The sequence below is a fragment of the Podarcis bocagei genome (genome assembly GCF_964188305.1).
Source record: "Podarcis bocagei genome assembly, chromosome: 2".
In the NCBI taxonomy this organism is placed as follows: Eukaryota; Metazoa; Chordata; class Lepidosauria; order Squamata; family Lacertidae; genus Podarcis; species Podarcis bocagei.
The window spans coordinates 108,518,668-108,546,634 of record NC_138126.1 but is presented as its reverse complement, the minus strand read 5'-3'; the positions used below and the strand labels follow the sequence as shown (position 1 = coordinate 108,546,634).

The 27,967-nt window shown below is 44.8% G+C and overlaps 1 protein-coding gene across 5 annotated transcripts; it reads right to left on the bottom strand.

Annotated features, from left to right (window-relative positions):
• Window positions 1–26: 26 nt before the first annotated feature.
• On the bottom strand, window positions 27–27,967 carry LOC308580174 (uncharacterized protein). Of its 5 annotated transcripts, none has more exons than XM_081181506.1 (6): window positions 27,909–27,967; window positions 25,303–25,529; window positions 19,357–19,571; window positions 5,118–5,245; window positions 3,289–3,435; window positions 27–802 (listed from the first exon to the last, which is right to left on the bottom strand). In XM_081181506.1, the coding sequence occupies exons 2-6, from the start codon at window positions 25,461–25,463 to the stop codon at window positions 488–490; spliced, it is 966 nt and encodes a 321-aa protein (XP_081037632.1). In that variant the 5' UTR covers window positions 25,464–25,529; window positions 27,909–27,967; the 3' UTR covers window positions 27–487. The 5 variants fall into 5 exon arrangements, with proteins under 5 accessions (XP_081037632.1, XP_081037631.1, XP_081037630.1 ...); XM_081181505.1 differs by having other exon boundaries at window positions 27,781–27,949; XM_081181504.1 differs by having other exon boundaries at window positions 27,786–27,949.

The following is a 27,967-nucleotide window of genomic DNA, read 5'->3' as shown; positions in this document are numbered from 1 at the left end:
GAATGATATGTAGACAATATCAAGCATCTTCAAAAGTTAAATTGCTTTTAATATTTCCCAAGTCTGTAATTCAAAAATAAAACATATTAGTTAGCATTTATATCCTGAACCCCCACCCTACACTCTTCAGTTTTGTATCCCTTCTGGACAACATCCACAAGTGCCAAATTCAGACTAAAAGGTGTACTTTGCGCCCTTAGAGAAACTTCCTTGCTTTACCCTGGTAGCTCATGCAACAGATTAAAATGGTTTCAGTTTTGCCCACCAAAGAGGCCCATAGTACTTTCTTTAATGGGACATTTAGATCCCCCCCCCTCCACCAGTGATTCGATATACAGTATACAGATATTCTTTCCCTGCAATGTTCATGTACCAAAGAAGTGCTTGGCTTCAGAGTGTCTGAACATTTGTGGTCTGTACCAGATACCAAGACCAGAACACGAGGGCATGCTTTGATGGAATCCATGTCAGCAGCCTTAAGGAGTTATTAAAACTTTCCCCACTTTAGTGATGCAGATGCAATTACAGCAGGAACCGAGGGAAGACGGCAACCTGAAGTCTTCTTGTTTTCAGAGAGGCGAGATCTTGAAGCTTTAACCAAGGGGGGCAGCTTAGCCTTTTTGGTTTGATCCGGTGGTTTCTTCCTGTCACTTGCCTTGGGCTCTTCTGCAGACACTTCATCCAGCTCTGGGAATGTCAGCTGCATGGACTTTAAGTCAGACTCTGAGGTGCAAACAATTCCCTTGCTCACCATCCGTGCAGTCATGGGTAAGTTGCTGGGCAAGGTGAAAGTCTCCATCTCCTACAAAGGATTGCAGAGGCCATATTTGAAGGGAGGATCGTGATGGAGGACATAGCATGATCAATGCATATAGAGTGCAAATCCCTATTCTGAGCTGCTTACAGCCAGTTAGGGCCGGAGTAGTAAAGGTAAAGGGACCCCTGACCATTAGGTCCAGTCGTGACCGACTCTGGGGTTGCGGCGCTCAACTCGCTTTATTGGCCGAGGGAGCAGGCGTACAGCTTCCAGGTCATGTGGCCAGCATGACTAAGCCACTTCTGGCGAACCAGAGCAGCGCACGGAAACGCCGTTTACCTTCCCGCTGGAGCGGTACCTATTTATCTACTTGCACTTTGACGTGCTTTTGAACTGCTAGGTTGGCAGGAGCTGGGACCGAGCAACAGGAGCTCACCCCATTGCAGGGATTCAAACCGCTGACCTTCTGATCGGTAAGCCCTAGGCTCAGTGGTTTAACCCACAGCGCCACCCATGATGCTAATTCCATGAATGCAATTTAATGTGCAGTTAAAAGCCTGATCTTTCCTTCAAATAGAAATAGCAGCTTTGGAGTGGTGTTTCTTTTGTTGGGATTGTCATAGGTGATACAGCTATCAATGGCTACTGGCCATGATGTCTATGCTCTGCCTTCATGGTTCTGAATACCAGTTGATGGAAACCGCAGAAGGGGAGAGTGGTCTTGGGCTCAGGTTCCTGTGGGTATCTGATTAGCCACTGAGAGAACAGGATGCTGAATTAGATGGGCCATGGGACTGATCCAGCAGGACTATTATGCTCTTATGCTAGTGGTTCTCCCCCTCCCCTTCTCACTAGCCCCTTGGTCTATACTCTAAAGGCTGCTCAGACTTCCCTGGGGCTGTTATTTGCATAGCAAAAAAGGGAGGAAAGCACACATTATTTGCACCCAGGTGATTACTATGGCCCTATCTGCACTATCCATTAAAAGCATCATCATACTGTTTTAGGCAGCGATGGCTTCACCCAAGGAATCCAGGCGATTTGAGTTTGTTAAGGCTGCTGAGAGTTGTTAGCAGATCCCTATTCCCCACCACAGAGCTACAATTCTCAGAGTTTCCTTGGAAGCGGGGGTTAATTGTTATACCACTCTGGGAACTGTAGCTCTGAGAGGGAGCAAGGGTCTTCTAACAGCCTGCGGTTCCCAAGATTCTTTGGGGGCAGCCACAACTGTTTTAAGTGGCATGATCCTGCTTTATTTTATAGTGCAGGTGTCTAGTTTAGCCCTTGGTTGGGGAACATCTAGAAGACACACATATATATAATTTCTTCTCTCTCTCTCTCTCTCTCTCTCTCTCTCTCTATATATATATATATATGGAAGGAGAAGAAGGGAAAGGGTGCGTTTGAAGTCAAATGCATTTTCACCATCCATTACCCTGCAAAACTGTTGGCTCACTCCTGCAGAAGACCAGCCTACTTGCGTAAGCATGGTACATAATGATGGAGCTGCAAACTCACAACTCCTGTGCACAGGGAAGAGGGGATCAGAATTTTCTCTTTCACAGAACCGGAGGTGCCATTTTGTTTGAGTATGCAGATTCAGTATTATTGCTCCGTTCACACAGCTAGGCTGCTCATGTGAGCTGTGAATTGTGGAAGCTTGCTCACAGCCGACGGTGGGAAGCAACTCTCTTTTTCTTTCTTTCTTTTTATTTAATTTATTTAACACAATTATCACAAAATATAAGCAAAATGTTGCAAATACATACATACATATATATTTCAGATAAGCACACAAATATAAAAAAGAACAAAAGAGAAAAAAGAAGAAAAAATAAAGAGAAAAAGAAGAAGAAAAGTTGGAAGAATTTCTTCCAAATCTATTCTACAAATATCTCAATATGAAAATAATAATAAAATTTCATTGACTGACTTCCATCACTTACTCTGCACTTCCTATATACATTTTAAGCAAGATTGGATCTGTTATTCTGTATTTTCCCCATACAATCTCACACAAATATTCCAATCAGTAAGTTTTCTAAATCTTTCATAAATCTATCAAACTGCCATTCTGAGAGCACTAACTCAAAGTCCCAGTGAAATCAACGCGGCTTGGCATTTCATGTGGCTGGGCTGTGGTGCCACAAAGCAACAGGATTAAGGTAGGAGGGCAGGAAGAGAGGAAGAAGAACATTTGTATGAGGGGCCTGACACAGCACTCTTGCTCTGGGCCAAGCTTCTATCCTAAGTGATGTCCACCACACAGCTAGGCATACTTGCTTTGGTAATAGCCTAACATGCTAAGCACCAAAGATTCATGAGACTATAATCATATGATAACATGATGCTAGGGGTTTTGACCTGCTCAGGTTATCAAATAACAAACTGTAATGATTATGTATGTAATGAAACTCACATGTCAAGTCAAGAGACAGCTGCAAAAGGCCAGCAAAGGACTGGAGGCAAGCCAGTCAGAAAAGCAGGTAAGCCAAGGGGCTCTACAAGCTCTAGAAGCATGTGTTACATACCGTAGTTGCCAGCGCATGGAAAGGTGAACAGCCTGCCCCGAACCGGTTGACTTTGTGGGGGTTGATTTCTCCAAACAGATGTCGGCGGACTGTCCTCCTAGCTATTCTTTGCAGGAATTCTTCTTCCAGATTGTGTTTGAAAAAGCTCTAGTGTCAAAATTGGACAAGGAAAGAAAGAAAGAAAGAAAGAAAGAAAGAAAGAAAGAAAGAAAGAAAGAAAGAAAGAAATGCATGAGCTGTCATATCTGTCAGTCGGAGGCAGAGTGAGGCCTGCTTCACAAATATATCAGAAGGAGCTGGCAGAGTCTGGAGGATTGTATCGCTTCAGGTGGCGCCATTTCTGAATGCTCACCCCACGTTAAAAAAACACACCACAGAACAAGCTGCACACCAGCAAGAATGGTTCTAGCTTTTCTGTGCTAATATTCTGCTTAAGGGGAGATGTTTGATTGTTGTTTTTAAAAAACCACAAATCATGGGGGGCAGGGCACACACACACCCCTAGCTGGTCAACAAGAGATTTAGAGTGAACCTTGAGATCACCCCTACTGACATTATCTGCATTTTTCTGGGCCAGTAGGAGAGGTGAATGCTGCTGGTTCTGATCTGGTGAGACTGCTTCCAAAGAGGTTTCAAGATTTGGAAACCCTAGCTGTAATATGAACAGAGGAGTTGTGGTGTCATTTTGTGATCAGGCGAGGAGCTTGGAAGTGCTGATGGAGGGATTCAGGCTATGGGAAAGCAGGACTTCTCCAAAGTGGCTGCAAGTGAGTTGGGACACTCATTGGATCCATCCTAGAGAGCGAGTCTCGTGGTATTTGTTAGAAATGCTTACATTTTCTTTCCAAGCTCTTAAAGTATGAGGCAGGTGGAGGAGGTAGGATGCAGGGGAGGTATAGTGTAGTTTTGTAGCTGAAGGTTCTAGCTTCCAACAACATGGGAATAACATTGCCTGGGCTCTCCTCTCCTCCTTTCAATCACATTGATTTCAAAGGGCAGAACAGAACAAGTCTTCATTCCTCCTAACTCCTCAGTCCCATAACCACAGCACCTATCTCTTCGAGATTCTGCAGGTTACTTACCTAAGGACAAGTCTAGGCTTTTAGTCCATTTCCATACAAATGCCCCCCCCAATGTGTGGGATGGGGAGAGTGAAACTACTTGCAGAAAAACCATTGACTCCCTTTGTACAGCTCACAGCCCCCCACACCTATCTGTCGGAAATTTGGCAGGCTTCACCTCCTCAGAAGGGGCTATATGCCTGCAAGTTTCATCCACTGTTATCAAAAAATAAAAATGAGATACTATTTATTCATCTCCCTATGTTGGTTAATAGGGGAGAGGGACATACAAAACCTCACATTTCCAAAGTGAGGTTTTGCTTTTGTCCCAAGCTGAAGATACCCAAAGCAATATGAGATGAAGTGGCCTAGTTTTTGAAGTGCTGAAGCAGACTCTAAACGAAGCATTATCTTTTGTGCACACCCCGGTATATTATGCACAGCAATGCCATATCACAATTGGCTTTTAAGGTTTCTTTCACTTTCAAAAGAGGATTCAGGAGTGGGGGTGGCACTCAAGAAACCCACACCCAAAACCTCACTTTGGCACATGGAATGATATGTGCAGTTCTCTGGATCAAGGCTGGCTTACCCTCAGTAAAATTTCATTATCACGCGGAGCCCCTTTGATTAACCAGTGCTTACATTAGAAGCCCTTAACCTTGACCTGAATTCTAACCTACACTGTGGAAGGAGGAGGGTGTGGGTGTTAGTCAGATCATGATCAGAGACAGCAGGAAGAGCGAATGCTATCGTCAGTGCTGTTACCTCGTGTTTCCTTTGTCCTAGGATGCTGCTTAGCGGGGGTGTTTTCAGCCGGCTTTGCGCCGTGTCCTCTGAAGGAGCCTGATTGGGAGACACTTGTCGAGGACGGTCAATTCTGGGTAGCTGAGGCTCTGAGGAAAGAAAGCAGCCTGGGATGTAGTAGGAGGTGCACAATATATTTTGCTACTACTGTGCCATCAAGCTTTGATGAGCGAGTCTGTTTATGGACATCGGTTTATTGTAAACGGCTTACAGGTCTTTTATTATAAGCGCCACAACCCCAGAGTCAGTCACGACTGGACCTAATGGTCAGGGGTCCCTTTACCTTTACCTTATATAACTTTTATTGAAATCAATCAGGCAAGCAAGCAGCTCTGGGGAGGGGGGAGAAGCTCCTATACCAAGCAACTCAAGGCTGCCTTCTTTACCCTTCAAGTCTCTAAGCCTGTACCCACAACTGCCCCTTGCTCTCCTCCTGAGTTAGTGACAGGAGTGGGATCTCAATGTGTTTAGTTATGATGGTGCCTGCTCATCACACTCTGATGCTCTTACTGCCTGGGTTTGGATAAAGTGTCTTTCCCCCGGCCTCTGTGCTTGGGCTCCTTGTAATATTGGTGTGTGTTTGTGCGTGCGCGCATGGAAAAAGAACATCTTCAATTTGGCGAGAAAATCAGGAATGTCAGAGCTAGTTAGGAACAAGCAAACCTGGGGAAAGGCAAGGATGCTCATGTTGGTGTAGGACCTGTACACCTACTTGCGTCCCACCTGCTCCACCTAAATAAGTCAGAAGTGTCCAGCAGAAAGATTTACCCAGCGTCCTCACAAAGATATTGACCACATATCTTGGGGAAGGGCCATAGCTGAATGGGAGAGCATCAGCCTTGCCTGCAGAAGGTCACTGGATCATTTCCCAGCAACTCCAGATAGGGCTGAGAGAGAACACCATCTGAGCAAGAATATTATTGGCACAAAATTGGAAGCAAGAAGAATTACCGACGAAAGAAGAAAGGAGGATGCAACTGATGGACTATGCAGAATTAGATAAACTAACAGGAAGGATTCGAAACCTGCGGGACCAGAGATTCTCAGAAGACTGGAGTAAATTTACGGACAATTTGAAAAGTAATTCTGATGAACAGATTACGCTAGTAGGTTTGCAATAAGTTTTGTAAGGTGAATTATTTGGAATATTGCAAAAAAGACAATGAGGAGAATTATTAGTTAAAGATAATTAAAGGTAATATGAAATTAAGAGATGCATAAGAAGTGATAAGAACGGAAAATCATCAGAGGTGTTGATGGAAATCCAAAAAATATTTTATAAGATGTGAAGTTCTCTTGTATGAATGTTAATTAATATGTTAAAAACTAATAAAAATGTATGTATATATATAAAAAGAGAGAGAACACCATCTGAAATCCTGTCAATGTCGACAAGACTGAGCTAGAGGGACAATGGTCAGATTCAGTAGAGGGCAGCTTCCTATCTTTTTATATTGTTGCCATGAAGTTGGTGGAAATGGTATGCATAAAGCACTAAAGCAGTTATCAAAAAGGCCCAGAGACTTTAGTTCTTCAAGGAGGATGAAGTTCTGCCCAACATTACCTGGCTGGCACTAAACAGTGGAATGCAGCTCACAGCAGCACATTCTGTGGCTTATGAAGAAACACACAAAACAAAACAAAATCACACCTCTTATTATATTGATTAATCTTTCTGACCGCTGTGAAACATTCCTCATGCCAGTTGTCATGTTGACTTTGGGGACATCATTATATTTGCTGCAGGTGGAAAATTATTCGCCAGTCTCTGCATGTGTTAATATTGATTCAAGCTGTTACCAGCCTAATTAAGGAAAGGAAATATCATCTGTGTCCAGCATTTGGAGATGTTCAGCTTGGCAAATTCAAGACCCCCCTTTTCTGTATTCACTGCAAATGATGGGCACTCTCTTGTGTCTACTGTCCATCATCTGTAAATTGCCCTTCACTTCTGTGAACTGGCATTAACTTACAGTTGAGTTCAGGGATATTTTTTCTTCACCTTGTCCTTTACCCCTAATTTGTCCTCCCAATTAGAGCCTGAGAAATGTCCCAAGTCAGGTGTTCTTGCTCTGCATCCTGGATCTATAAATATTGTTTGCTAAGCGGTGGCACTAAAACCTATTTTGGAGAGTGATTTGAAATATTAATTTCAGTAACTCAACACTCCTGTGAGCTGATACTGAGTCAGCTCTTAATTTTGGGTGAGCCTGGGAGGGGATTGCTTTAATCTAAAGATCTGGTGAGGTTTTGCTATTGCTGCCTTTCCCCTGACTTACACTTACTAGTCAGTGGTGGGTACCTGCATCAGGACTCTTCAGTAGGAGTCATATAGTCCCCATGATTCTCAGTAGCTCTTGGCAGCACATGGGGTCTAGCAGAGGCTCCAGCTGTGAGCCCCTCACTGCAGCTAGATAAAGACGGTTCAGGAAAAGGGAGAGGGTGCTGTTGGCAGAGGATTTGGTGTGGGGAGGTTTATAGACCCCATGATGCTTCAGATAACACCATCAGGAACATGGTGGACCTGAACTTTAGCCTGGCACATCATTCGATCTACTGAAAACAATTTATCTTGGAAATTGTTTAAGTTAGTTAATCCATTCCAAATCAGTCTGGGAGGAACTCGCCCATTACTGCTTGACAGCAAAGGAGCTGACACACCCCACATGCTTTCACAGGATACAAGCAGAATGCCTGTGAGACAATGGAAGCAAATAGTCTACCAACAATAGCTTTAAACTCATGCATAATTCCCCTAATTTTCTCGACTCGTTCCAGGCATACCAATTAGTTGGGAGATAAGATAGCGTGCCTGGCTGAGTTATTGACAAGGTCACAAAGATCTCAGTGCAGGCGATCTGAAGATGCTGCAGGTATATCCATGTTTACCTCCCTTAGTGCCTGGTGGCAGTAATTGGCTGGATGAGGTCTATAAGCCAATAAGCTGAAGTTGAATCCTGATGAGATGGTGGTGCTGTTGGTGGGCTATTCGTGAGTCTGGGGAGTCTGGGGAGACAACCTGTTCTGGAAGGATTCAAACTGCCCCCGAAGGAGCTGGTATGTAGCTTAGGTATGCACTCTTGGATCCAGCTTTGCCACTTGTGGCCGGTGCGTCTCCCTGACTGTGAGCTTCAAGTGACAAATTTTATCGCATGTTATGCAATAAATTCCATTACAAATCATGAAGAGGGGCAGACTCAAGGCCTGCCCATCACTTTTGATCATCTAATGTTTATTGGATGCATTTCCCCCCTAAATTGATTTTTGAATTCTGAATTTATTGTTATTCACGTTTTTACTGTATTTCATGCTATTTTTAGTTGCATCAATTGAGTGTTTTAAATTTGTTGTTCGCCACCCTGAGCCCAGTTTTCTGAATCGGGAAGGGCAGGGTATAAATAACAATTTATTATTTTCTTTAAAACACACACACAACAAAAGGTGCTTGGGGTGGGTGCTAGAGAACAAATCCCCTCCTCCTCCCTCAAGCAACAAACCCCTCTGCCGGTGACTCTGTACAACAGCAGGAAGAGGAGAAATAATTATTTCTCCCCTTGGCTCCCTCCCACTGGTGCTGCAGCAAGTTTAAAAATCCAGGACCCCCCCTCCCATCACTTAGTAAGGTAACAGCAGCATGGGGAAGGGGGGGATTCTTCTGCACCCTGGGAGCATCCCCACACCCCTCCTTTGAAGTTACACTGGATTTCCAAGGCTTCCCATGTGTTGCAAAGCACACCCTGTGGTGGTCCTTTCACCTTCTGGATCAAAGATGGAAAGGGTCAGCACCAGGCAGGCTTTGCAAGACATGGGTACCCTTGGAATTCCAGCAGAGCTTCAAAAGATGGGAGCAGAGGTGCTTGTAAAACTCACCCAGTGCTGATTCCCTTCAACACAGATCAGCACAGGGTGGGTTTTCCAGGCCTCCTTGCACCCCTTGTACATGTGCTTCTTTCACATGTTTGCCGCTTGCAGCGGGTCTGAATCTCGATATGGTCACCAAGATTTTCATGCAGTTATTTACCACCGCTTTCATGCAGCTATTTACCACCGGGTGAAAGAGGAGAGTGCAAAATATGGTCTGAAGCTCAACATCAAAAAAACGAAGATCATGGCCACTGGTCCCATCACCTCCTGGCAAATAGAAGGGGAAGAAATGGAGGCAGTGAGAGATTTTACCTTCTTGGGCTCCATGATCAGTGCAGATGGTGACAGCAGTCACGAAATTAAAAGACGCCTGATCCTTGGGAGAAAGGCGATGGCAAACCTAGACAACATCTTAAAAAGCAGAGACATCACCTTGCCAACAAAGGTCCGTATAGTAAAAGCCATGGTTTTCCCAGTAGTGATGTATGGAAATGAGAGCTGGACCATAAAGAAGGCTGATCGCCGAAGAATTGATGCTTTTGAATTATGGTGCTGGAGGAGACTCTTGAGAGTCCCATGGACTGCAAGAAGATCAAACCTATCCATTCTTAAGGGAATCAGCCCTGAGTGCTCACTGGAAGGACAGATCGTGAAGCTGAGGCTCCAATACTTTGGCCACCTCATGAGAAGAGAAGACTCCCTGGAAAAGACCCTGATGTTGGGAAAGATTGAGGGCACAAGGAGAAGGGGACAACGGAGGATGAGATGGTTGGACAGTGTTCTCGAAGCTACCAGCATGAGTTTGATCAAACTGCGGGAGGCAGTGGAGGACAGAAGTGCCTGGCGTGCTCTGGTCCATGGGGTCACGAAGAGTCGGACACGACTAAACGACTAAACAACAACAACAACAACACTTTCAAAAAGCTTCTGATAAAAGCCGCTCATTCTGAGTAAGCTTAGCAGACATGGGATAAGAAGACAAGTCCTCTTATGGATCAGAAACCAGTGAAAGAACAGGAAGCAGAAAGGAGGGGTAAAGGGACAGTTTTCACTGCGGAGGTGTATAAGATGTAGGGTCTGCTAGGGAACTGTTGTGGGTTTGTAACTCATTGTTAGGAGCAGTGTGTATGTGTGTGTAGGTAATCTGGATTATACCCCGTGCCCTTTCTAAACCTGTCATCCTGTGTGCATAGCAGAGGGAACCAGCCAAACCAGTTCATTTGTGAAGGGGATGACTTTGGCTGGCAAGTTAAGTACCACAGTTTACATATCCAAAGAAGTTGCTCTGTGCCATAGAGCAAATGGGTGGCCGTTCCTCACCCTGCTGCCACACAGGAGAACAATAGGCAGAGTTGTGTGTGAGTGAGCTGGAAGCAGACTGGAAACTGGAGACAAAGAGACATGTTTGCTCTGTGCAGTTTGCAATGGCTTATCGGGAAACAAATATCGGAGGCATGCTGCCTAGCTTGATTAAACTGTCGATCCAGTGTGTGGCTGCTTTGAAAAAGCCAAATTCCATGCTAGGGAACATTAGGAAAAGGGGATTGAAATTAAAACTGCAGATATCACAATGCAACCACACTTGGAATACTGTGTGCAGTTGTGATCACTGCATTATTATTATTATTATTATTATTATTATTATTATTATTATTATTATTAATATCACAGTTGTAGGAAAGGGCAACCGAAATAATCAAGGGATCGGAGCAGCTCTCCTGTGAAGAAAGGTTGCAATATATGAGGCTTTTTTTTTTACTTCAGAAAAAAGCAAGTAAAATGAAAATGCTACAGTTTATAATTACGCATGCTATGTACAAAAACACTCACTCCTAACAATAGAATCTGGGGCCATCCAGCAAAGTTGAATGTTGAAAAATTCAGGACAGACAAAGTAAGTACTTGTTCATATTAAACTTCCTAGTAAAATTATGGGATTCTCTACCAAAAGATGTAATTAATGATACCCACCAGCTTGGATGGCTTTAAAATGGCATTAGACAAATTTATGCTATCTGTAATGCTAATCATGATGATTATGTACTTATCAGAAGTGGTATGTCTCTCTGTAGCAGCTGATGGAGATCAAGAGGGGGGAAGAATACTGTTGTGTTCATGTAGTACAGGGGTCTTCAACCTTTAAGACAAAAAGAGCCACTTGGACCCGTTTCCGAAGAAAAAACAACAACTGGGAGCCGCAAAACCATTACGACATTTAAAACAAATATATCTCTGGAGCCACGATCTGACAGCGGGTGGGAAGGTGACGTCGGGACGGTGCGTGACTAACACACACACCGCCCCCATGCGACGTCACAGCCAGTACAGCGCCCGCCACACTGAGGAGTGTCGGGGCGCACAATGCGCCTCCTCCCCTTGCTAGTTGTTGAATGGTTTCTTTACATGTAAAGGTTCATCATTGTTCCACCCGATGTGTGTGTCTTTAAGGGGCCAGAGCAAGGGCCAGAGCAAACTAACGAGACCCAGCTTTACAGCTGTGAAACATAGCAGGTGCGGCTGAGTTGTACTGATTAAACTGTGTCAGCAATTGGGTAGAGTATATAAGGAGCAGCACATAGCTCTGCCATTACCCTGGGGGATGGGTTGGTGGTTGGGTCTGGTTTGCTGATGTATTTAGTGTAAATGGAGTTTTTGTTTTTGTTATTAAAACCTTGTTTAAGTTATTTTTGAGTCCCTTTTTAATGCATGGTCTCCCCAGCAAGCTCTCTGCAGCGCTACCATACTGCAAAAAGCCAACACTAGTATCCACCCCGGAGCCACAGCAAAGATGTAAAAGAGCCACATGCGGCTCCGGAGCCACAGGTTGCAGACCCCTGATGTAGTACCTCCAGGCTTCTTGTGGGCACCTGATTGGCCTCTGTGAGAATAGGATGCCTGTGGTCTGACAATGCCTTCCTTGTCCCTGCCATAATGGGCCAATGACTATTCAAGGATGCTCAGCAAATATATTCTGTTCCAAGAGGAATGAGCATTTTTACAACATTCAGGTTGCTTTCTCAGAGAAAAGCAGATGCAGGTGATTGACGGCGAAAGATAGACTGAGTGTCAATAGATTAATCATGTTATGATTTGTGTGAAAGACAGGCAGCGGCTGATCTCCAAGGCGATGTTTGAAGATGGGATTTTGAAAGAGAAAATTATGCAGTGTATCTGTTTGAACAAGGGAATTAGATATCCCCCCTTTTCATTTCTCATTTCAGATGCTTCTGATATGAAATGAGTTTGAAACAATGGGCTATGCAGAGGTAACACCCTCCCACCCGTCTAGACTTCATAAACCAACAGTTCACAACACTCTTCATTTAATATCTGCCATGATATTTTTCACTGTTTCCTCTGAATAGCAGCTGAGAATGCCTGCTTTTTGCTAAAGTTTCAGTTGAGATAACGTCCTAGTTCCTGTCACGCTTGGCAGTTTGTTTCATTAAGCCATTGAACTTACAAGCAGTAAGTAACATTCACTTGCAAAACTACATATATTTTTGGATGGGGGTCAGGAATCAGGCTTCATTTACCATAAGCAGAGACATAGGCTTGGTTCAGACGTAACAGGAAACCAAGGTTTCCCATTACCACAAATGGGTCTGCACAAGCCTCAGATTTGCGTGCTCCATCATCTTTTACAGCTGGGGGTGGGGGAGATTGTAGGCTTTCATTTCCCGTTTTAAACAAAATACAGTTGCCAGTGGGGGAAACTGTACTTTGTTGAGTTGAGCAAACCACTGTTCTCTGAGCTTGGACAACACAGGAAACTGTGTCTTGTTTAAAACTGGAAAAACAAACTTTGACTCTCCTCATCACAGCTACTCCTGCAGGCCTGATTAAGAAGTACTGCATAGCTGTTGCAGTAGAGGTTGTTGGTGTCCCCTGACAAAATTAGATCAACTAGCTTTCTAGATTGTGGCCAGGCAACATCCCTGTCACACTATTGGCTCCAATGAGCAGGGGAAGCACTCTTATAGGGTGTACTTTCTCTCAGTTGTGGGAGGCAGCGATTGAGTTTGCCTTGGCAAGTGGGGGAAGGTGGAAGAAGAGCCAACAGGCAGCCTGGGTTCTAACTGCAAAGTGAAGACTAGGGGGGAACATAAACCCATTACATGTGAGTGGGTGGCCTTGTCTGACTACATTTCATGGAGAGACAAGACAGCTGCTGGAGAGTCATCACAGGCTCCTCTTTCAAGCCTGACAAATAAGAACAGGCAGTTTTCTTGAATTGTATTTCTCCATCCTCAGCTTTCCTGGAGGAGCCTGGAGCTTGAGGAGTCCTTCAGTTTAAAATGTGAGAGACTCACATGCCCTTTGCAATTGTTTCGAGTTACGAAACAGTAATGTTTAATTACTTATTTGCATCTCTTTATATTTTCTGTATTTTTTGCTCTATAAGACTCACTTTTTCCCTCCTAAAAAGTAAGGGGAAATATGTGTGCATCTTATGGAGTGAATGCAGGCTGCGCAGCCATCCCAGAAGCCAGAACAGCAAGAGGGATTGCTGCTTTCACTGTGCAGCGATCCCTCTTGCTGTTCTGGCTTCTGAGATTCAGAATATTTTTTTTCTTGTTTTTCTCCTCCAAAAACTAGGTGCGTCTTGTGGTCTGGTGCGTCTTATAGAGCGAAAAATAGGTTTCTGCCCTCATATTCTGCCCTCATAAGATATCAGGGCAGAGGTGCTGCAACCCTCCGTTCACTACAACCTGGTAAACGACAAACATCTCAGCTGGTTTATCATGACAAAAAAACCTTGAGGTTACACATTTCATAAATTACCCACTGCCTGCCACTTATATATCTTTTCCAGTTTCTAAAGTATATGCTAAGGGATTCTTGACTCTGCGAAGCTGTTTATATACTTAAGTGAGTTTGGATTTCCGTACACACTGAGGCCAGTTGTTTTGAGCTGAGTTCCTTCTCTTAATTGTTATCCTTTCACCACAGCGGGTTTTGCATTGATGGCCACAAAGTAAAATGCTTAAGCTTCCCCACCCTAACTGGTCCAGCCCCAGGACAGAGAGCTTACAGCAGGCGGCCTGCAAAATGATCTAAATAGCTGCATAAAATAAAGTTAGGGCTGACAGACTGAATGGGGTGGTCAGGGCAACCTTGGATTTGATCAAATCTTACATACCTTAATGTTCAATTTGCTTATGCACATCCAAGGCTTAAGGTCAAACAAGAACTGACACCAGAGATGTGAGACTAGGATCTTTCACAGGCCAATTTCTGCTAGTACAACTACTACTAATTAGCAGCCCCACGTGGCTGCCTTGAAGATGACACACAGAGAGAGCAAGCCTTTCCTCTTTCGCCCCTTAAAAGATCCGAATAGCCTTCCTGCTGAAACTGCATCTTAATTGCAGAGCAGAAAAAGTAGAGAATATCTCCTCCCCTTGGTGCTAGTAATAGCAGTACGGGCATGATGTTTTATTTGGCCCCGATCTTTATTTTTAATGAGAACAATAATTGTATAAAAGTAAAATAATCCAACAGATATAAGAAACTCCTCTCGCAACACTTTCTCCCCCTGATGGTTCTCTTCGGAAAAACAAACAAAAAAACACACAAACCCAGGAGCCGCTTTTTTGTTTTCATGGAAGTAGGAAGAAATGACCGACTTCTAACTTTCAAGAACACTAAGCATTGCAAAAACAACAAAGAATATTTTTGTCTGAATGCTTTTAAATCATTTCCTTTGCAAAAAACAACACCACCCCAAATGTTGAGGAGCAGCAGCCTCTCTTCCCAATTTTCCAGCAATAGCCTTCGCACTTGAATTAAGTGTAATTGCCCAGGATTACAGCCTCTCTTGGCTGAGAAGGCAGAAGAATCTCCAGATAACAGTGTCTTGAACTGCACAGTGCAAAGGAGGGGCGTAGCATAGCTTTTCCTCCCTGTTAAACAGCTGGCACAGACTTTGCCTTTCACTGTTGAGATAAGGCCTGCTATATATCCATCCAAATAGCCGTGTGGATGCAGCACTAATCTGTGTTTTAACACACACGTTCACAAAGGTGTTTAAATATAGAAAGACAGGTGACTCATAGCCCCAGAAAACAGTATTCAAGGCAATCTGTGCCAGTAGTGATGTATGGAAGTGAGAGCTGGACCATAAGGAAGGCTGATTGCCGAAGAATTGATGCTTTTGAATTATGGTGCTGGAGGAGACTCTTGAGAGTCCCATGAGCTGCAAGAAGATCAAACCTATCCATTCTTAAGGGAATCAGCCCTGAGTGCTCACTGGAAGGACAGATCTTGAAGCTGAGGCTCCAATACTTTGGCCACCTCATGAGAAGAGAAGACTCCCTGGAAAAGACCCTAATGTTGGGAAAGATGGAGGGCACAAGGAGAAGGGGACGACAGAGGACGAGATGGTTGGATAGTGTTCTTGAAGCTACCAGCATGAGTTTGACCAAACTGCGGGAGGCAGTGGAAGACAGGAGTGCCTGGTGTGCTCTGGTCCATGGGGTCACGAAGAGTCAGACATGACTAAACGACTAAACAACAACAACAAAGTGCCAACGTTTCATTAGGCGGAAGGTGGATAGAGGAACTTGGCTTCTGCTTTTATGTAAAGGCATGGAAATCAGTTGGGTTTTTTTAAAGGCTTTTCTCTCCGTTGCCTAGCACTGAGATGGTGCTTTAAAATGCTTGGGATGGCAGATATGTGGTGACTTTAAGACTGGCCAATAGCAGGAGACTCACGAGGGAGGAATGTTTTGGCCTAGCGGGCCCCCGCAAACTCTTTATTTGTATTTACAATGGCAGTTTCTCCCCATGTACTACCGTCGTTGCGCTTACAAGTTTAAAGCTGCTGCATTGCCTCTTGGGAATGGGGGGGAAGCATACTTCCACGTTTATCAAGTGAGCACCCCTATTTGAACTCCATGTCAATCATCCGTGGCAACCATCCTTCCTTACTCTTCCCTATTCTCACCAAGATCTCTCTGAACTCAGTTCCCCTCACACTAAGAACTCCACCTGTTCACGCTGAGCACTGGCTATACTAGTAGCAAGAACATTATGACCTAGCGAGAGCATTTACAGAATGTGCTCAGCACTGTTCACGGCCCTCATTATGGCCCCATATGCACCATACATTCAAAGCATTTCATACTGCTTTTTAAACAGCCGTGGCTTCACACCAAGAATCACAGGAACTATAGTTTCTTAAGGGTGCGAAAAGTTGTTTAGAGACCCCAATTCCCCCTGCAGAGCTACAATTCCCAGAGTGGTTGAACAGTCAATCCCTCTTCCCAGGGAACTCTGGGAATTGTAGCTCTCTGCAACCTGAACAAATCAGGGCTCTTTGTGGAGGGCGGACCATGAACTGTTTAAAGTGGTATGATGCTGCTTTAAATGTACAGTGCAAACGTGGTCTTATTAGTTATAATTTGTGGGAGCACAAAGACCAAGAAAGGCAAGCTGTGTGATAAGGAGGCATATGAGATACTACAGTCATACATCGAGTTGAATGCGCTTCGGGTTGAGCGCGTTTGAGTTGTGCTCCGTGGCAACCCGGAAGTAACGGAGTGCGTTACTTCCGGGTTTCGCCGCTCGCGCATGTGCAGACACTCAAAATGACGTCACACGCATGCGCGGCAGCGGAGAAACACGACCCGCACACGCGCTGACGCACCGTCGCATCTTGCGTTCCGTTCGTGATGCGAACGGGGCTCTGGAACGGATTCCGTTCGCATCCCGAGGTACAGCTGTAGTTAGGACTAGAAAAGAGGAGATGCATGTTATGGCCAGAGCCTACTGCTTGTAACAATTCTTAATTAAGAAAAATAATAAGTATTTTTTAAGATTTTGTACAGCATCCTCTCCATTAGCCCGTTAAATGATTAAGAATAGGATGCAGGGAGTGGTGAGTTAACTAGGACAACTAGAAACACTCACATGTGTTTATGCGAATCCGTGTAACTAATTTACACAATCTCTCAGGAGGGGGCTTGCAAGCATTTGAGAATTGCAGAGCTCCCTGTCTGGCTAATGGCTAGGAGCTGAGTTTAATGCAAGTAGGTATATCCTTCCTCTGCATTCCCCAGGTAAGAATTTCACCAGGCAGTGTTCCTTTATTCCTTGGTATGTGTTTAATTATATTGCTCGTATGTGCCCAGAGGACTTTGGCAGCATGCATAAAGGAGAAAAATCGTGTCTGTGTGTGTGTGTGTGTGTGTGTGTGTATTATTTATGATGATTATTAGCAGGATTCTTCATACTGCATGAAATTCATATTCCAGAGACCGCATTGTACAAAACGAACCCAAACACCTCCTTTTCTACAGCTGTGCATTCCTTGCAGTGTGGTCCCTGTCTGTTTCTTAGCAATATGTCAGGCCTTTGCAATCTATTGAATAGCTTGGCAGTTGCACGAAGCTGTCTGCCTGTTAGAACCATCTGTTGCTAACTCCATCCTGGTGTGAAATCCTACCATTTCATATGTCTAATATTTCAGATATTTGCCTGCTGGCTGCCACGAGAGTTCTGAATGAACAAGGACTTGCAATCTGGACGGAGACTCTGCATTCTTTTCTCTCAAAGGCTTTGGGAACTGTGACTTCCTGGGTTGTTGTTGTTGCTTTTAAAAAACTATGCCAGCAGACTGTTCTCTGGTGGAACAAACTGAACAACCCACTGGGAGTTGGCTGTTTTTTTCTATTATTATTATTTGTGCCTAAGACAATTTTCCTTCTGGAATTTGATTAGCTTGTCTGCATGTCGTGGAGACCAGTGGCGTAGCGTGGGGGGTGCAGGGGAGGCCGGCCACACCGGGCGCAACATATGGGGGTTAGGGTTAGGGGGCGCAAATCCACGGGTTAGGGGGCACAAATCCACGGGTTAGGGGGTGCAAATTACTTGCCTTGCCCCGGGTGCTGGCAACCCACGCTACGCCACTGGTGGAGACTGTGTGTTATGGAGAGTTACCGCTGAAAGCAGCAGCTCCTTCGCCATCTTCTCTCCCCTTCATTTGTAACGCCCCAGGCCATTGGCTACTGCTTACCCGGGACAGGGAGACTCAAGGCATGATGATGCCATGGTGCATGTTTTGTAGAGCTACATGGGAAATGGAAACTGAGGGCTCACCCACACTTACATTTGCCCCACATTTCTAAGTGCAGGTCCATAGAACCACAGAATTGAAGAGTTGGAAGGGACTACGAGGGTCATCTTATTCAGGGTTCTCCAAACTTGGGTCTCCAGCTGTTTTGGGACTACAATCCCCATCATCCCTGACCACTGATCCTGCTAGCTAGGGATGATGGGAGTTGTAGTCCAAAATCAGCTGGAGACTCAAGTTTGGGAAACCCTGATCTGGTCCAACCCCCTGCAATGTAGGAATCCTTTTGCCCAACGTGGGACTTGAACCCACAACCCTGAGATTAAGTGTCTCATGCTCTACTAATTTTCTTTTGCCCAGGCATCAGTGTGGTGTAGTGGTTAAGAGCAGCAGTCTTGCAATCTGGGGAACCGGGTCCGCTCCTCCACATGCAGCTGCTGGGTGACCTTGGGCTAGTCACACTTCTCTGAAGTCTCTCAGCCCCACTCACCTCACAGAGTGTTTGTTGTGGGGGAGGAAGGGAAAGGAGAATGTTAGCCACTTTGAGACTCCTTCGGGTAGTGATAAAGCGGGATATCTAATCCAAACTCTTCTTCGTCTTCTTCTTTTCCCGTGAAAACCTGTTCTTTACTGCTGGGTCAGAGCAAACGGCAATCTTGCAAAAACCTGAATTGCCATTTGTTCCGATTCAGCGTTAAAGAGTGGGTTTTGCCAAAGGAAACCCTGTTGGGGCAGGGTGGGCGGGCTGCACATCTCTCCATGCAATGGGCAACAGAGGAGGAATCTTTCATACCTGATAACAAAGGAGTGGAGGTCGGTTATGAGTGGTCCCTCTTTCTCTCATAGAATTGTAGAGTTGGAAGGGACCTCACCTTTCTGCACGTTACTATAACAGCTGCAAGCAGAGCTCCTGTTGCTCTGACCCAGCTCCTGCCAACCTAGCAGTTGAAAAGCACACCAGTGCAAGTAGATAAATAGGTACCACTGCGGCAGGAAGGTAAACGGCATTTCTGTGTGCTCTGGCATTTATCACAGTGTTCTGTGCGCCAGAAGCGTTTTACTCATGCTGGCCACATGACCCAGAAAGCTGTCTGTGGACAAACGCCGGCTCCCTCAGCCAGAAAAGCGAGATGAGTGCTGCAACCCCATAGTCTCCTTTGACTGGACTTAACCACCCAGGGGTCCTTTGCTATTCTCCTACAGTAGCTATACATGCCAGTTCTGTGAGGAGGTTTCTAGGCACAACAAGCTCTTGCTTACCTGGCTCCTGCTGCCCCTTGGCCTCCAGTTTGCTGTCCTTCGCCGCATCCCCATTGCTGCTCCCATGCTGTGCTGGCTCAAGGGTCTCTTGCTCTGTACTTTTGAGAGGTTCATTTACACTGAAGAGTTGTCCCTCCTCAAGGATCGGCAGCGTGGCAAAAGCCCTTTTCTTTTTATTCTCTTTTCTCTCGCCTCGGATGTGACTCCATGGGGTTCTAATCCAAAGGGGGTAGGGATTTAATGTGTTTTACACACACACACACACACACACACACACACACACACGGACGTGGGTGGTGCTGTGGTCTAAACCATAGAGCCTAGGGCTTGCCGATCAGAAGGTTGGCGGTTCGAATCCCTGTGACGGGGTGAGCGCCCATTGCTCGGTCCCAGCTCCTGCCCACCTAGCAGTTCGAAAGCACGTCAAGCGTAAGTATATAAATAGGTACTGCTCTGGCGGGAAGGTAAACGGTGTTTCCGTGTGCTGCTCTGGTTCGCCAGAAGCGGCTTTGTCATGCTGTCATGCCACATGACCCGGAAGCTGTCTGCGGACAAACGCCAGCTCCCCCGGCCTATAGAGTGAGAAGAGCGCCATAACCCCAGAGTCGTCCACGACGGGACCTAATGGTCAGGGGTCCCTTTACCTTTACACACACTATATGTGTGAAATAAACACACACACACATGCTTATATGCTTATATCCCATTTCATGTAAACAAACAAACAAAATATTGTTTACTTAAACGTCTACATTTTGTATTTATGCTTGTTTTGCCATTTACAAAGAACACATCTCATACAGTCATTCAAAAGATTAATGAAAGCCAACACGGAACATGAGCTGAGAGAATGTTTAACCGAAATATAAATAAAATAAGCAATTTAGAAATAACCGCACATTTTAAAAAAAGTATGTGTTAATGTGTACGACTCACTTGCAAGTAGTGTTGTCAGGTACCCTTGTAGGGATTTCGTACAAGTACTATACCTGATGTTCCTTAACAAAGAGATGCTTCATGGTGGCCAGTTATTCACAGTTGGGCTGTGTTTATGCCCCTGCCCCTGCATTGCGGAGCCACAAGGGCCAAGTGGGTATGCTATAGAGTGCATTCACAGTGTATCAGAGAGATGGAGGTCCATGCATGGAAGCATTGATCTGGAGGGCATAAGCAAAGCCCTGCTGGATCAGAACAAAGGCCTATCTGGTACAGCAGCCTCTTCTCACAGTGGCTAACCCGATGCCTGTGGAAAACCTGCAAGAAGGACCTTAGCCCAAGAGCACTCTTCCTTACTTGCAAATCCCAAGAGGCTAAGGTGAGTTTGCATTTCGACTAAAGAGTAATTTCTGACGTTCCGCCCTCTCATTTCAATGCTGTCATCAGCGCTGTGCACACACTTCTATAAATAACTACTACATAATAATTGCTTTCTAAAAAAGTTAAATTCAGATTTTGGAGCATAGCAAATAAGGATCCTATGTATATATGGAACATACCCAGCTACACCTACTGCCATAGTATAAAAGTGCCACACTGTGTGTGTGTGTGTGTGTGTGTTTAACAAATTCATTTATCCCCCACAGCCCAGACTTGATAATGAGGAAGACTGCAGAAGAAATAGCTTTCACGTTATAACTAATTGCAGTTGTTTTCAGTGTAAAATATTCTGCAGGGAGAAGCTTGTAGGCCAGTTGATAAATGCACTGGACTTCGGAGACTTGAGATCAAACCCCAGTTCAATTACAGAGTCACTTGATAACTTTGGACAAGTCACGATTTTTCAGCCTCAATTATCAACCCATTAAATGGGAATAACAATGGGCAACCTTATGGGGCGTATTATAGAGAAGTCATACAGGGGCATATGGAACATTGGGATTTATAATGATCATAAATTTAAACAGACCACTCTTCAGACTAGAGGAACGCTGGGCTCTCTGCAACATGAAATGTTAGCTAGATTACATGTGCAGTTGTCAGGTAGGTGACATGTTAGGTGACACTTTAGATAGATGGCATGCAAATCCAAGACGCCTCCTGCTTTACAGGGATGCTTCAAGGTTCTCCAATGCTTGGAGGAGGCTTTGAAATGATGGATGAGAAATGCATACCTGAGGTGTGTGTGAATACATCTCCATCCCTTTCAGTGTCTACAGACAGCAGTCGCAAGAAGGCCTGATCCAGATTGGGACCACAGCACTACACAAGCGGCCGGGGCTGCGGGGGAGAGATGCTAACTCTTCTCCTCACATCACTTTACCAATAAAAATTCATTTCAAGCTATTTGCCTTGCTGTAGAACAAACCACACACAGCAGCACATAGGCTATGCCTTTATATTTTCCAATGCAGGCAATAGCTGCATCGGGGGCAGGGTTTTCATTGGCATATGACACAGGGGCAGCAATGGGGCAGAGGGCTGCACAGCTACTGCCTCCTGGACATGGGCATTGCTGCTGTTTACCTGGTTGGGGCAGGGGTGAGGTCAGGTGCACTGGCGAGAGTCCCCAACCTCACCACTGCCCTGCCTTGCTCTCTCTGTGCAAGCAGCAGCAGCACCACTGTCAAGAGGGTGTCTCAGTGCTTCTGCCCCACCATTTGCATCACTAGGGGATAAATTTAAACCAACAGGCAGGGCCGCCGCCACCAACACCCTGGACTAGATGTAAGAAAGAAGGCAGTCAGGCAGTGTTCGAAATTTGGCAGGCGCATTTTGCACCTGGTTATCAGCCACTTCTCCTGCCAACCTAGCAGTTTGAAAGCACGTCAAAGTGCAAGTAGATAAATAGGTACCACTCCAGTGGGAAGGTAAACGGCGTTTCCATGCACTGCTCTGGTTCGCCAGAAGCGGCTTAGTCATGCTGGCCGCATGACCCGGAAGCTGTACACACGTCCACCACATGTGAAAAAATTCTCCATCCTTCATTCTACATTTCCAACATGCTTTACTGATCATTCTGTACATTTTTGCTAGCTTGACAGGTGTTAAATACCTAGCTTATATATCTTGAGTTTCTCACACTGCAGGCAGGTGGGGGCCGCTTGGGGGCAGACCGGTGGAGCAATGCCCTGTTTGTCCTCATGGAGTAGCCTCCACTGGTCTGAGGTCACTTAAATCCTCTTCAGAAATGTATGCATTGGTTAGGAGCATAAATAATCCTCTCTTGAAGTGCAGAGCCTACGTGACTTGGCAAAGTTCACCCGCAGATAAAACTATGCTACAGGACATACAGTTAAGAGGGAAATGCCAGGGTAGTAAGATCACCGTACCACTATGTGTCTGCTTTTCTTATCCCTGGGAAGCCCTCAAGTGCTTTTCTCGAGCAAAATGGCAGAGAGAGCAACGCGTTTAAATGCCAGTTTCGAACAAGAACTTGGGGATGGGAAGCACTGCAGGGTCATTTTGCACATAAAAGCAACCCCAGAACAACTGCCTTGGGAGCAGGATGTCTGTGGGATCCCTGGCTAGGCTGTGCTCTTGAGGTAGTGCTGTAAATTTGCTTTCTGCAAGGTTGCCAGCTTGGAAGCACTCTCACTGTCAGAGAAATCTCCTCAGCTGCTGCACAGTTCAGAGCCGAAATGCAAGTTTACAAAAGGCTGAGAATTTTTCAGGTTTTGCTGTTTGGGATTTGTTGAATCCTCTTGACCTCAAGGTTCATCACTGAAATGTCAGGATCAAAATCTCACCGCAGAACTCAGAACGCCTCTTTGTGCGTAAACAACCCACAGTTAGATATAGAACATTGTCTCAGTGTTTGTTTGCTTTTTTTAAAAAATATATCTATGAGCTGTGCAATTAGTATTCAACTTTATATGTGGCTTTTAAACGTTTCTTTAAATAAAGAAAAAACTTAATGCTGTGCTGTCTGCCTACTGAGCCACTGAAAAAGTTCCATTTGTTTCTTGTGGGCCCAGCATGCACGGTACAACACATGCCTGAACTGCTTTCCTGAACAAAGCATTTACACAAAACCTGGTTGGTAACAGTGGCGGACTTTGGGCTGCAGTGTGGTGCCCAGTGTGGCTGAACCAGTCATGCTACCCTAAAACAGCCTCTTTTGGTGGCAACATTAACTTGAAAACCTGATGATTTTCAAAGGTTGTGCTATAAAATTTGCCAATGGCTTTCGTAACAGCGCAGTCTATTTTCATATATCCTGTACAACCGTTATAGGCAATGCAGTGTTTTGTGGCCTGTTCAGTGGGAGGTCGTTTCGGCTGAAATGCAAAGGATTTCGCTATTCCCCTGCGTACACAGCAGGGGTCAGCAAACTTTTTCAGCCGGGGGCCGGTCCACCATCCTTCAGACCATGTGGTGGGCCGGACTATATTTTTAAGGGGGAAAAATGCCCCACAAATAACCCAGAGATGCATTTTAAATAAAAGGACACGTTCTACTCATGTAAAAACACGATGATTCCTGGACCAGATTTAGAAGGCGATTGGGCTGGATCTGGCCCCCAGGCCTTAGTTTGCCTACCCATGGTACACTGCATACATTTAAAACACATTTTCCCCTCAAAGAATCCCTGGAACTATAGTTTCTCAAGGGTGCTGGGAACTGTAGCTTTGTGAGGGCTAAACTATCCCAGGATTCTTGAGATGGGAAGTAGGGCTGTTCTTTAAATATGTGGTGTGTATTCAACTCTTCCTTGCAGGAAAGATGGACCTATAAGGTTGTTGTTTTTTGTCCCTTGCTGGATGTACCTCCCTCTTATCTCCATGCTAGGGAGAACATGTGGAGGAGTAACAGCAGCAAACCTTTGGGGAAATGGGGCCTCCTAGGGGGAGAAAAAAAGGGGGAAACTTCATGGATTCCTCTGTGTCTCTGAATGAAAATCATATTTGTATGTCTGTTCATGGACTCAATTCAAACTCCTCAGAGCACATTTGTTGGCACTGTTTCCTTAAACTGACCTTTTCCTTTGTAAACATATGGAGCCGATTTCCCCTTGATGCAACTGAGTTTGCGAGAAAGAACACAAAGGACTTAGAACGATAGGGCTCCATTTGTTGACACTGCGGGTGCACACACAGTCTTGGTTGTTTTCATAGAGAGGACACCCTCTCAAAATGATAAACCAGGCGCCTTATGAAACCTGGGTCAAACCTTTGGCACAATAAAGAAGTCTGAATCATGTCAGCTCTATAAAGCATTTTGATAGCCTGCCTGGGTCAAATTAATTTTGTATATTGATTTTGCCCCTAGTTATGTAGGTTAGTACATTATTTGTTCTCTTTAAAAGGATATTCTATGGCCTTAATGAATATATTCTTTACATAAATGCTCTATAAAAATAATAATCACAGGGTCTGCAAATATGTATTGATTCAACGTATTCTTTATCAGCTCCAGAGCAGTTCTTCAAGACACTTGAACAAAGTGAAAGGGTTTGCAGCTGAAATGTGGTTTGCATACATGCTAATAAATGCATACATGCTAATAAATGCATACATGCTAATAAATGCATACATGCTAATAAATGCATAACATTTGCCTAGTGTTTGTAGGCATTTGGGGCACAGTGGAGGTCAGAATACGTTGATTCCATACCTGCAGTATTTCTCTACAGCACTGTTCTTCAGTCTTAAATCCTTAGACGTTGTTGGACTACAACTCCCAGCACCCCTAACCAATTTGGCCAATAGTCATGGATGATGGGAACTGGAGTGCAAAATCTGGGAAGCTAAGATGGAAGAATGCTGCTCTACAGGATTCTGCCAGGATACCACAGACATTGCAACAGACATGTTCAGGCATTTGACTGAACACATGAATATCCAGTCTATGATTGAAGACCAGCCCTGCCCCATAACATTCCCAGGTGGGAAGACTGCTGTTTAGATCCTTGTGCTCAACACACCTCTACAGAGTGGAAGGAATGCGAAGTTAATATGGACACGCCGCAAGAGAAGATGATTGAAACTGTAGCAAAGGAAAACTTACCTGGAATGGGCATATATTGATGGTTTTTTCAGGCTCCATCTCTTTGGATGGGCAGGGCCCTGCACCAATTTTCCTTCTGGGGTCCAGAGCCTGGCATTTCTGTCAGAGGAGCTGTGGAGGATCACGGATCCTGAACCAAACATGAGGTCTTCAGTGCTCATCACACTCTTGCGATGGACTCTCCAGGAACCAGTGTGAAAATGGCGTCACCAGTATTTGCTAGGGATCTGAGCAACAGGAGACAGAGACAGATATTTTGTAGAACACCTCCTCTCACCCCTCTCTTTCTCCCTCCTCTGATCACGAATAGAGACTTTGCATTCTGTCCTCTTTTCCTGGTGGTTGATTGGGATATATGAATCAGGCTTCTCCCACCTGCTGAGCTTGCCTGCCCAGGATGATTTGCTCTTGTTTCACTTACAAGCGAAGTCGTTTCTTTTTATAAGAACTTCTAACTATGAACATTGTTACTGTCCCCATGCTATATTTTAACTGTAGCTTAATTGGTCAGCCATTTAGTATGGTTGTGGTTGTTTTTAGCTGTTTTAAGCATGCTATGGGGGATGTGGGTGGCGCTGTGGTTTAAACCGCGGAGCCTCTTGGGCTTGCCGATCAGAAGGTTGGCGGTTCGAATCCCTGCGATGGGGTGAGCTCCCATTGCTCGGTCCCAGCTCCTGTCAACCTATCAGTTCGAAAGCACGCCACAAGTGCAAGTAGATAAATAGCTACCACTCCGATGGGAAGGTAAATGGTGTTTCCGTGTGCTGCTCTGGTGTTGGTGTTCCATTGCGCCAGAAGCAGCTCAGTCATGCTGGCCACATGACCTGGAAAAACTGTCTGCGGAGAAACGCTGGTTCCCTTGGCCCATAAAGCGAGATGAGTGTCGCAACCCCAGAGTTGTCTGCAACTGGACTTAACTGTCGGGAGTCCCTTACCTTTACCTTTTAAGTATGCTATTGATTTACTTGAGTTGCTTTATTTATTTACTTATTTATTAATAGAAGTGGTTCATAATTTTCTGTAATAAAAATCATATCTAGTAAATCCCGTTATTTGTGTATATATGGTCCTGTAGATTCTTCAACTTACCCCATCTTAAATGACGGCAATCATGTAACAATACTTTCAAGTAAAACCCAAATAAATATATTTAGATAACCAAATGACTTGGGTTCAGGCTGCCTAAATGATTGCCTCCTTCCATATAATCTTTCCCATACCCTAAAATCTTATGGAGAGGCCCTTAGGAACACCATATGCCTTTGGCCCTAGGCAATACAAGTCTGACCTGTCCTGAAAAATTTCAGTGCTGGAAAGGTTGCTACCAGCTGTACTGGATGAGGCATCTATGTGTTTACATATTAGACATATGTAAGGCGATGGCAGCATCAGCTGGTCAATGACAGTTGAAATTCAAGTTGCCTTTGCATTCCAGTCATATTCAGTTCATACTATACACCCTGTGTCCAAACAGGGTCCTATAAATAGGAACACAGGAAGCTTATAAGACTTTCTTGGAAATAACAACAACAACAACAACAACAACAACAACAACAACAACAACAACAACAATAATATTTATACCCCACCCCTCTGGCTGGGTTTCCCCAGCCTCTCTGGGCGGCTCTCAACAGAATGTTAAAACACAATAAAACATAAAACATTAAAAACTTCCCTAAACAGGTCTGCTTTCAGATGTCTTCTAAAAGTCAAGATAGTTGGTTATTGCCTTGACATCTGCTGGGAGGGCATTCCACAGGGTAGGCGCCACTACCGAGAAGGCCCTCTGCCTGGTTCCCTGCAACCTCAGTTCTCACAGTGAGGGAACCGCCAGAAGACCCTGGGTGCTGGACCTCAGTGTCTGGGCTGAATGATGGGGGTGGAGACACTCCTTCAGGTATACTGGTGTCATTGGTCTATTTGGTTTAGTTTTGGTTATACTGACTGGCAGTGGCTCTTCAGAGTTTCAAACATGTCCAGCCCTACCTGGAGATGCTGGGAATAAAACCTGGGATGTGGATATGTTGTTAAATGGAGGAGCTTTGTCACCCATGGAGCAGAGATACAGACTTAGCATCTTACAGTGGGCAAGAGCAAAGAAAACTAAACATGGAGCACCTTTGGAAAAGTACTGCTTGTCATGGTGGTTGGCTGTGAAATCTTCCAAATGCAACTACTGATTGAGTTTTGGATACAACACCTTGAAAACATCTCATCCTAAAAGATTCAAAGCTGTAAGCTGATTGCAGCACCTACCTTCAGCCCATGACAGAAAATGGTTGCCCAATCCTGTACTAGGCCTTTGGTCTCCCAAGTTTAATTTTAAAACTATATTTATTTTTGAGGGAGAGAGGGAGGGAGGGATAAATACTGTTCCTCTTTCCTTCCTTGCATCCTGTATTTCTTCTGTTTCTAACAGGATCTATTGATTTTGAAAACCAGGTATTTAGCCCAAGTATCATTGAGCCTATTTCTTACCAGACCTTTTTTGGGGGGAGATGGCTAGATTCAGTTCAAAACCTCTGTGGCAGTAAGCAAGGTGACATGACGGCTAATCGTTAGCCCTCAGTGTCTTATGGAAATATCTGGAAATCCTTCCTTCTTACTCGTATGGATTTGCGACTCTGAACCAACTGCCGCTTCCTAGAATGCCAAATCAGATCAC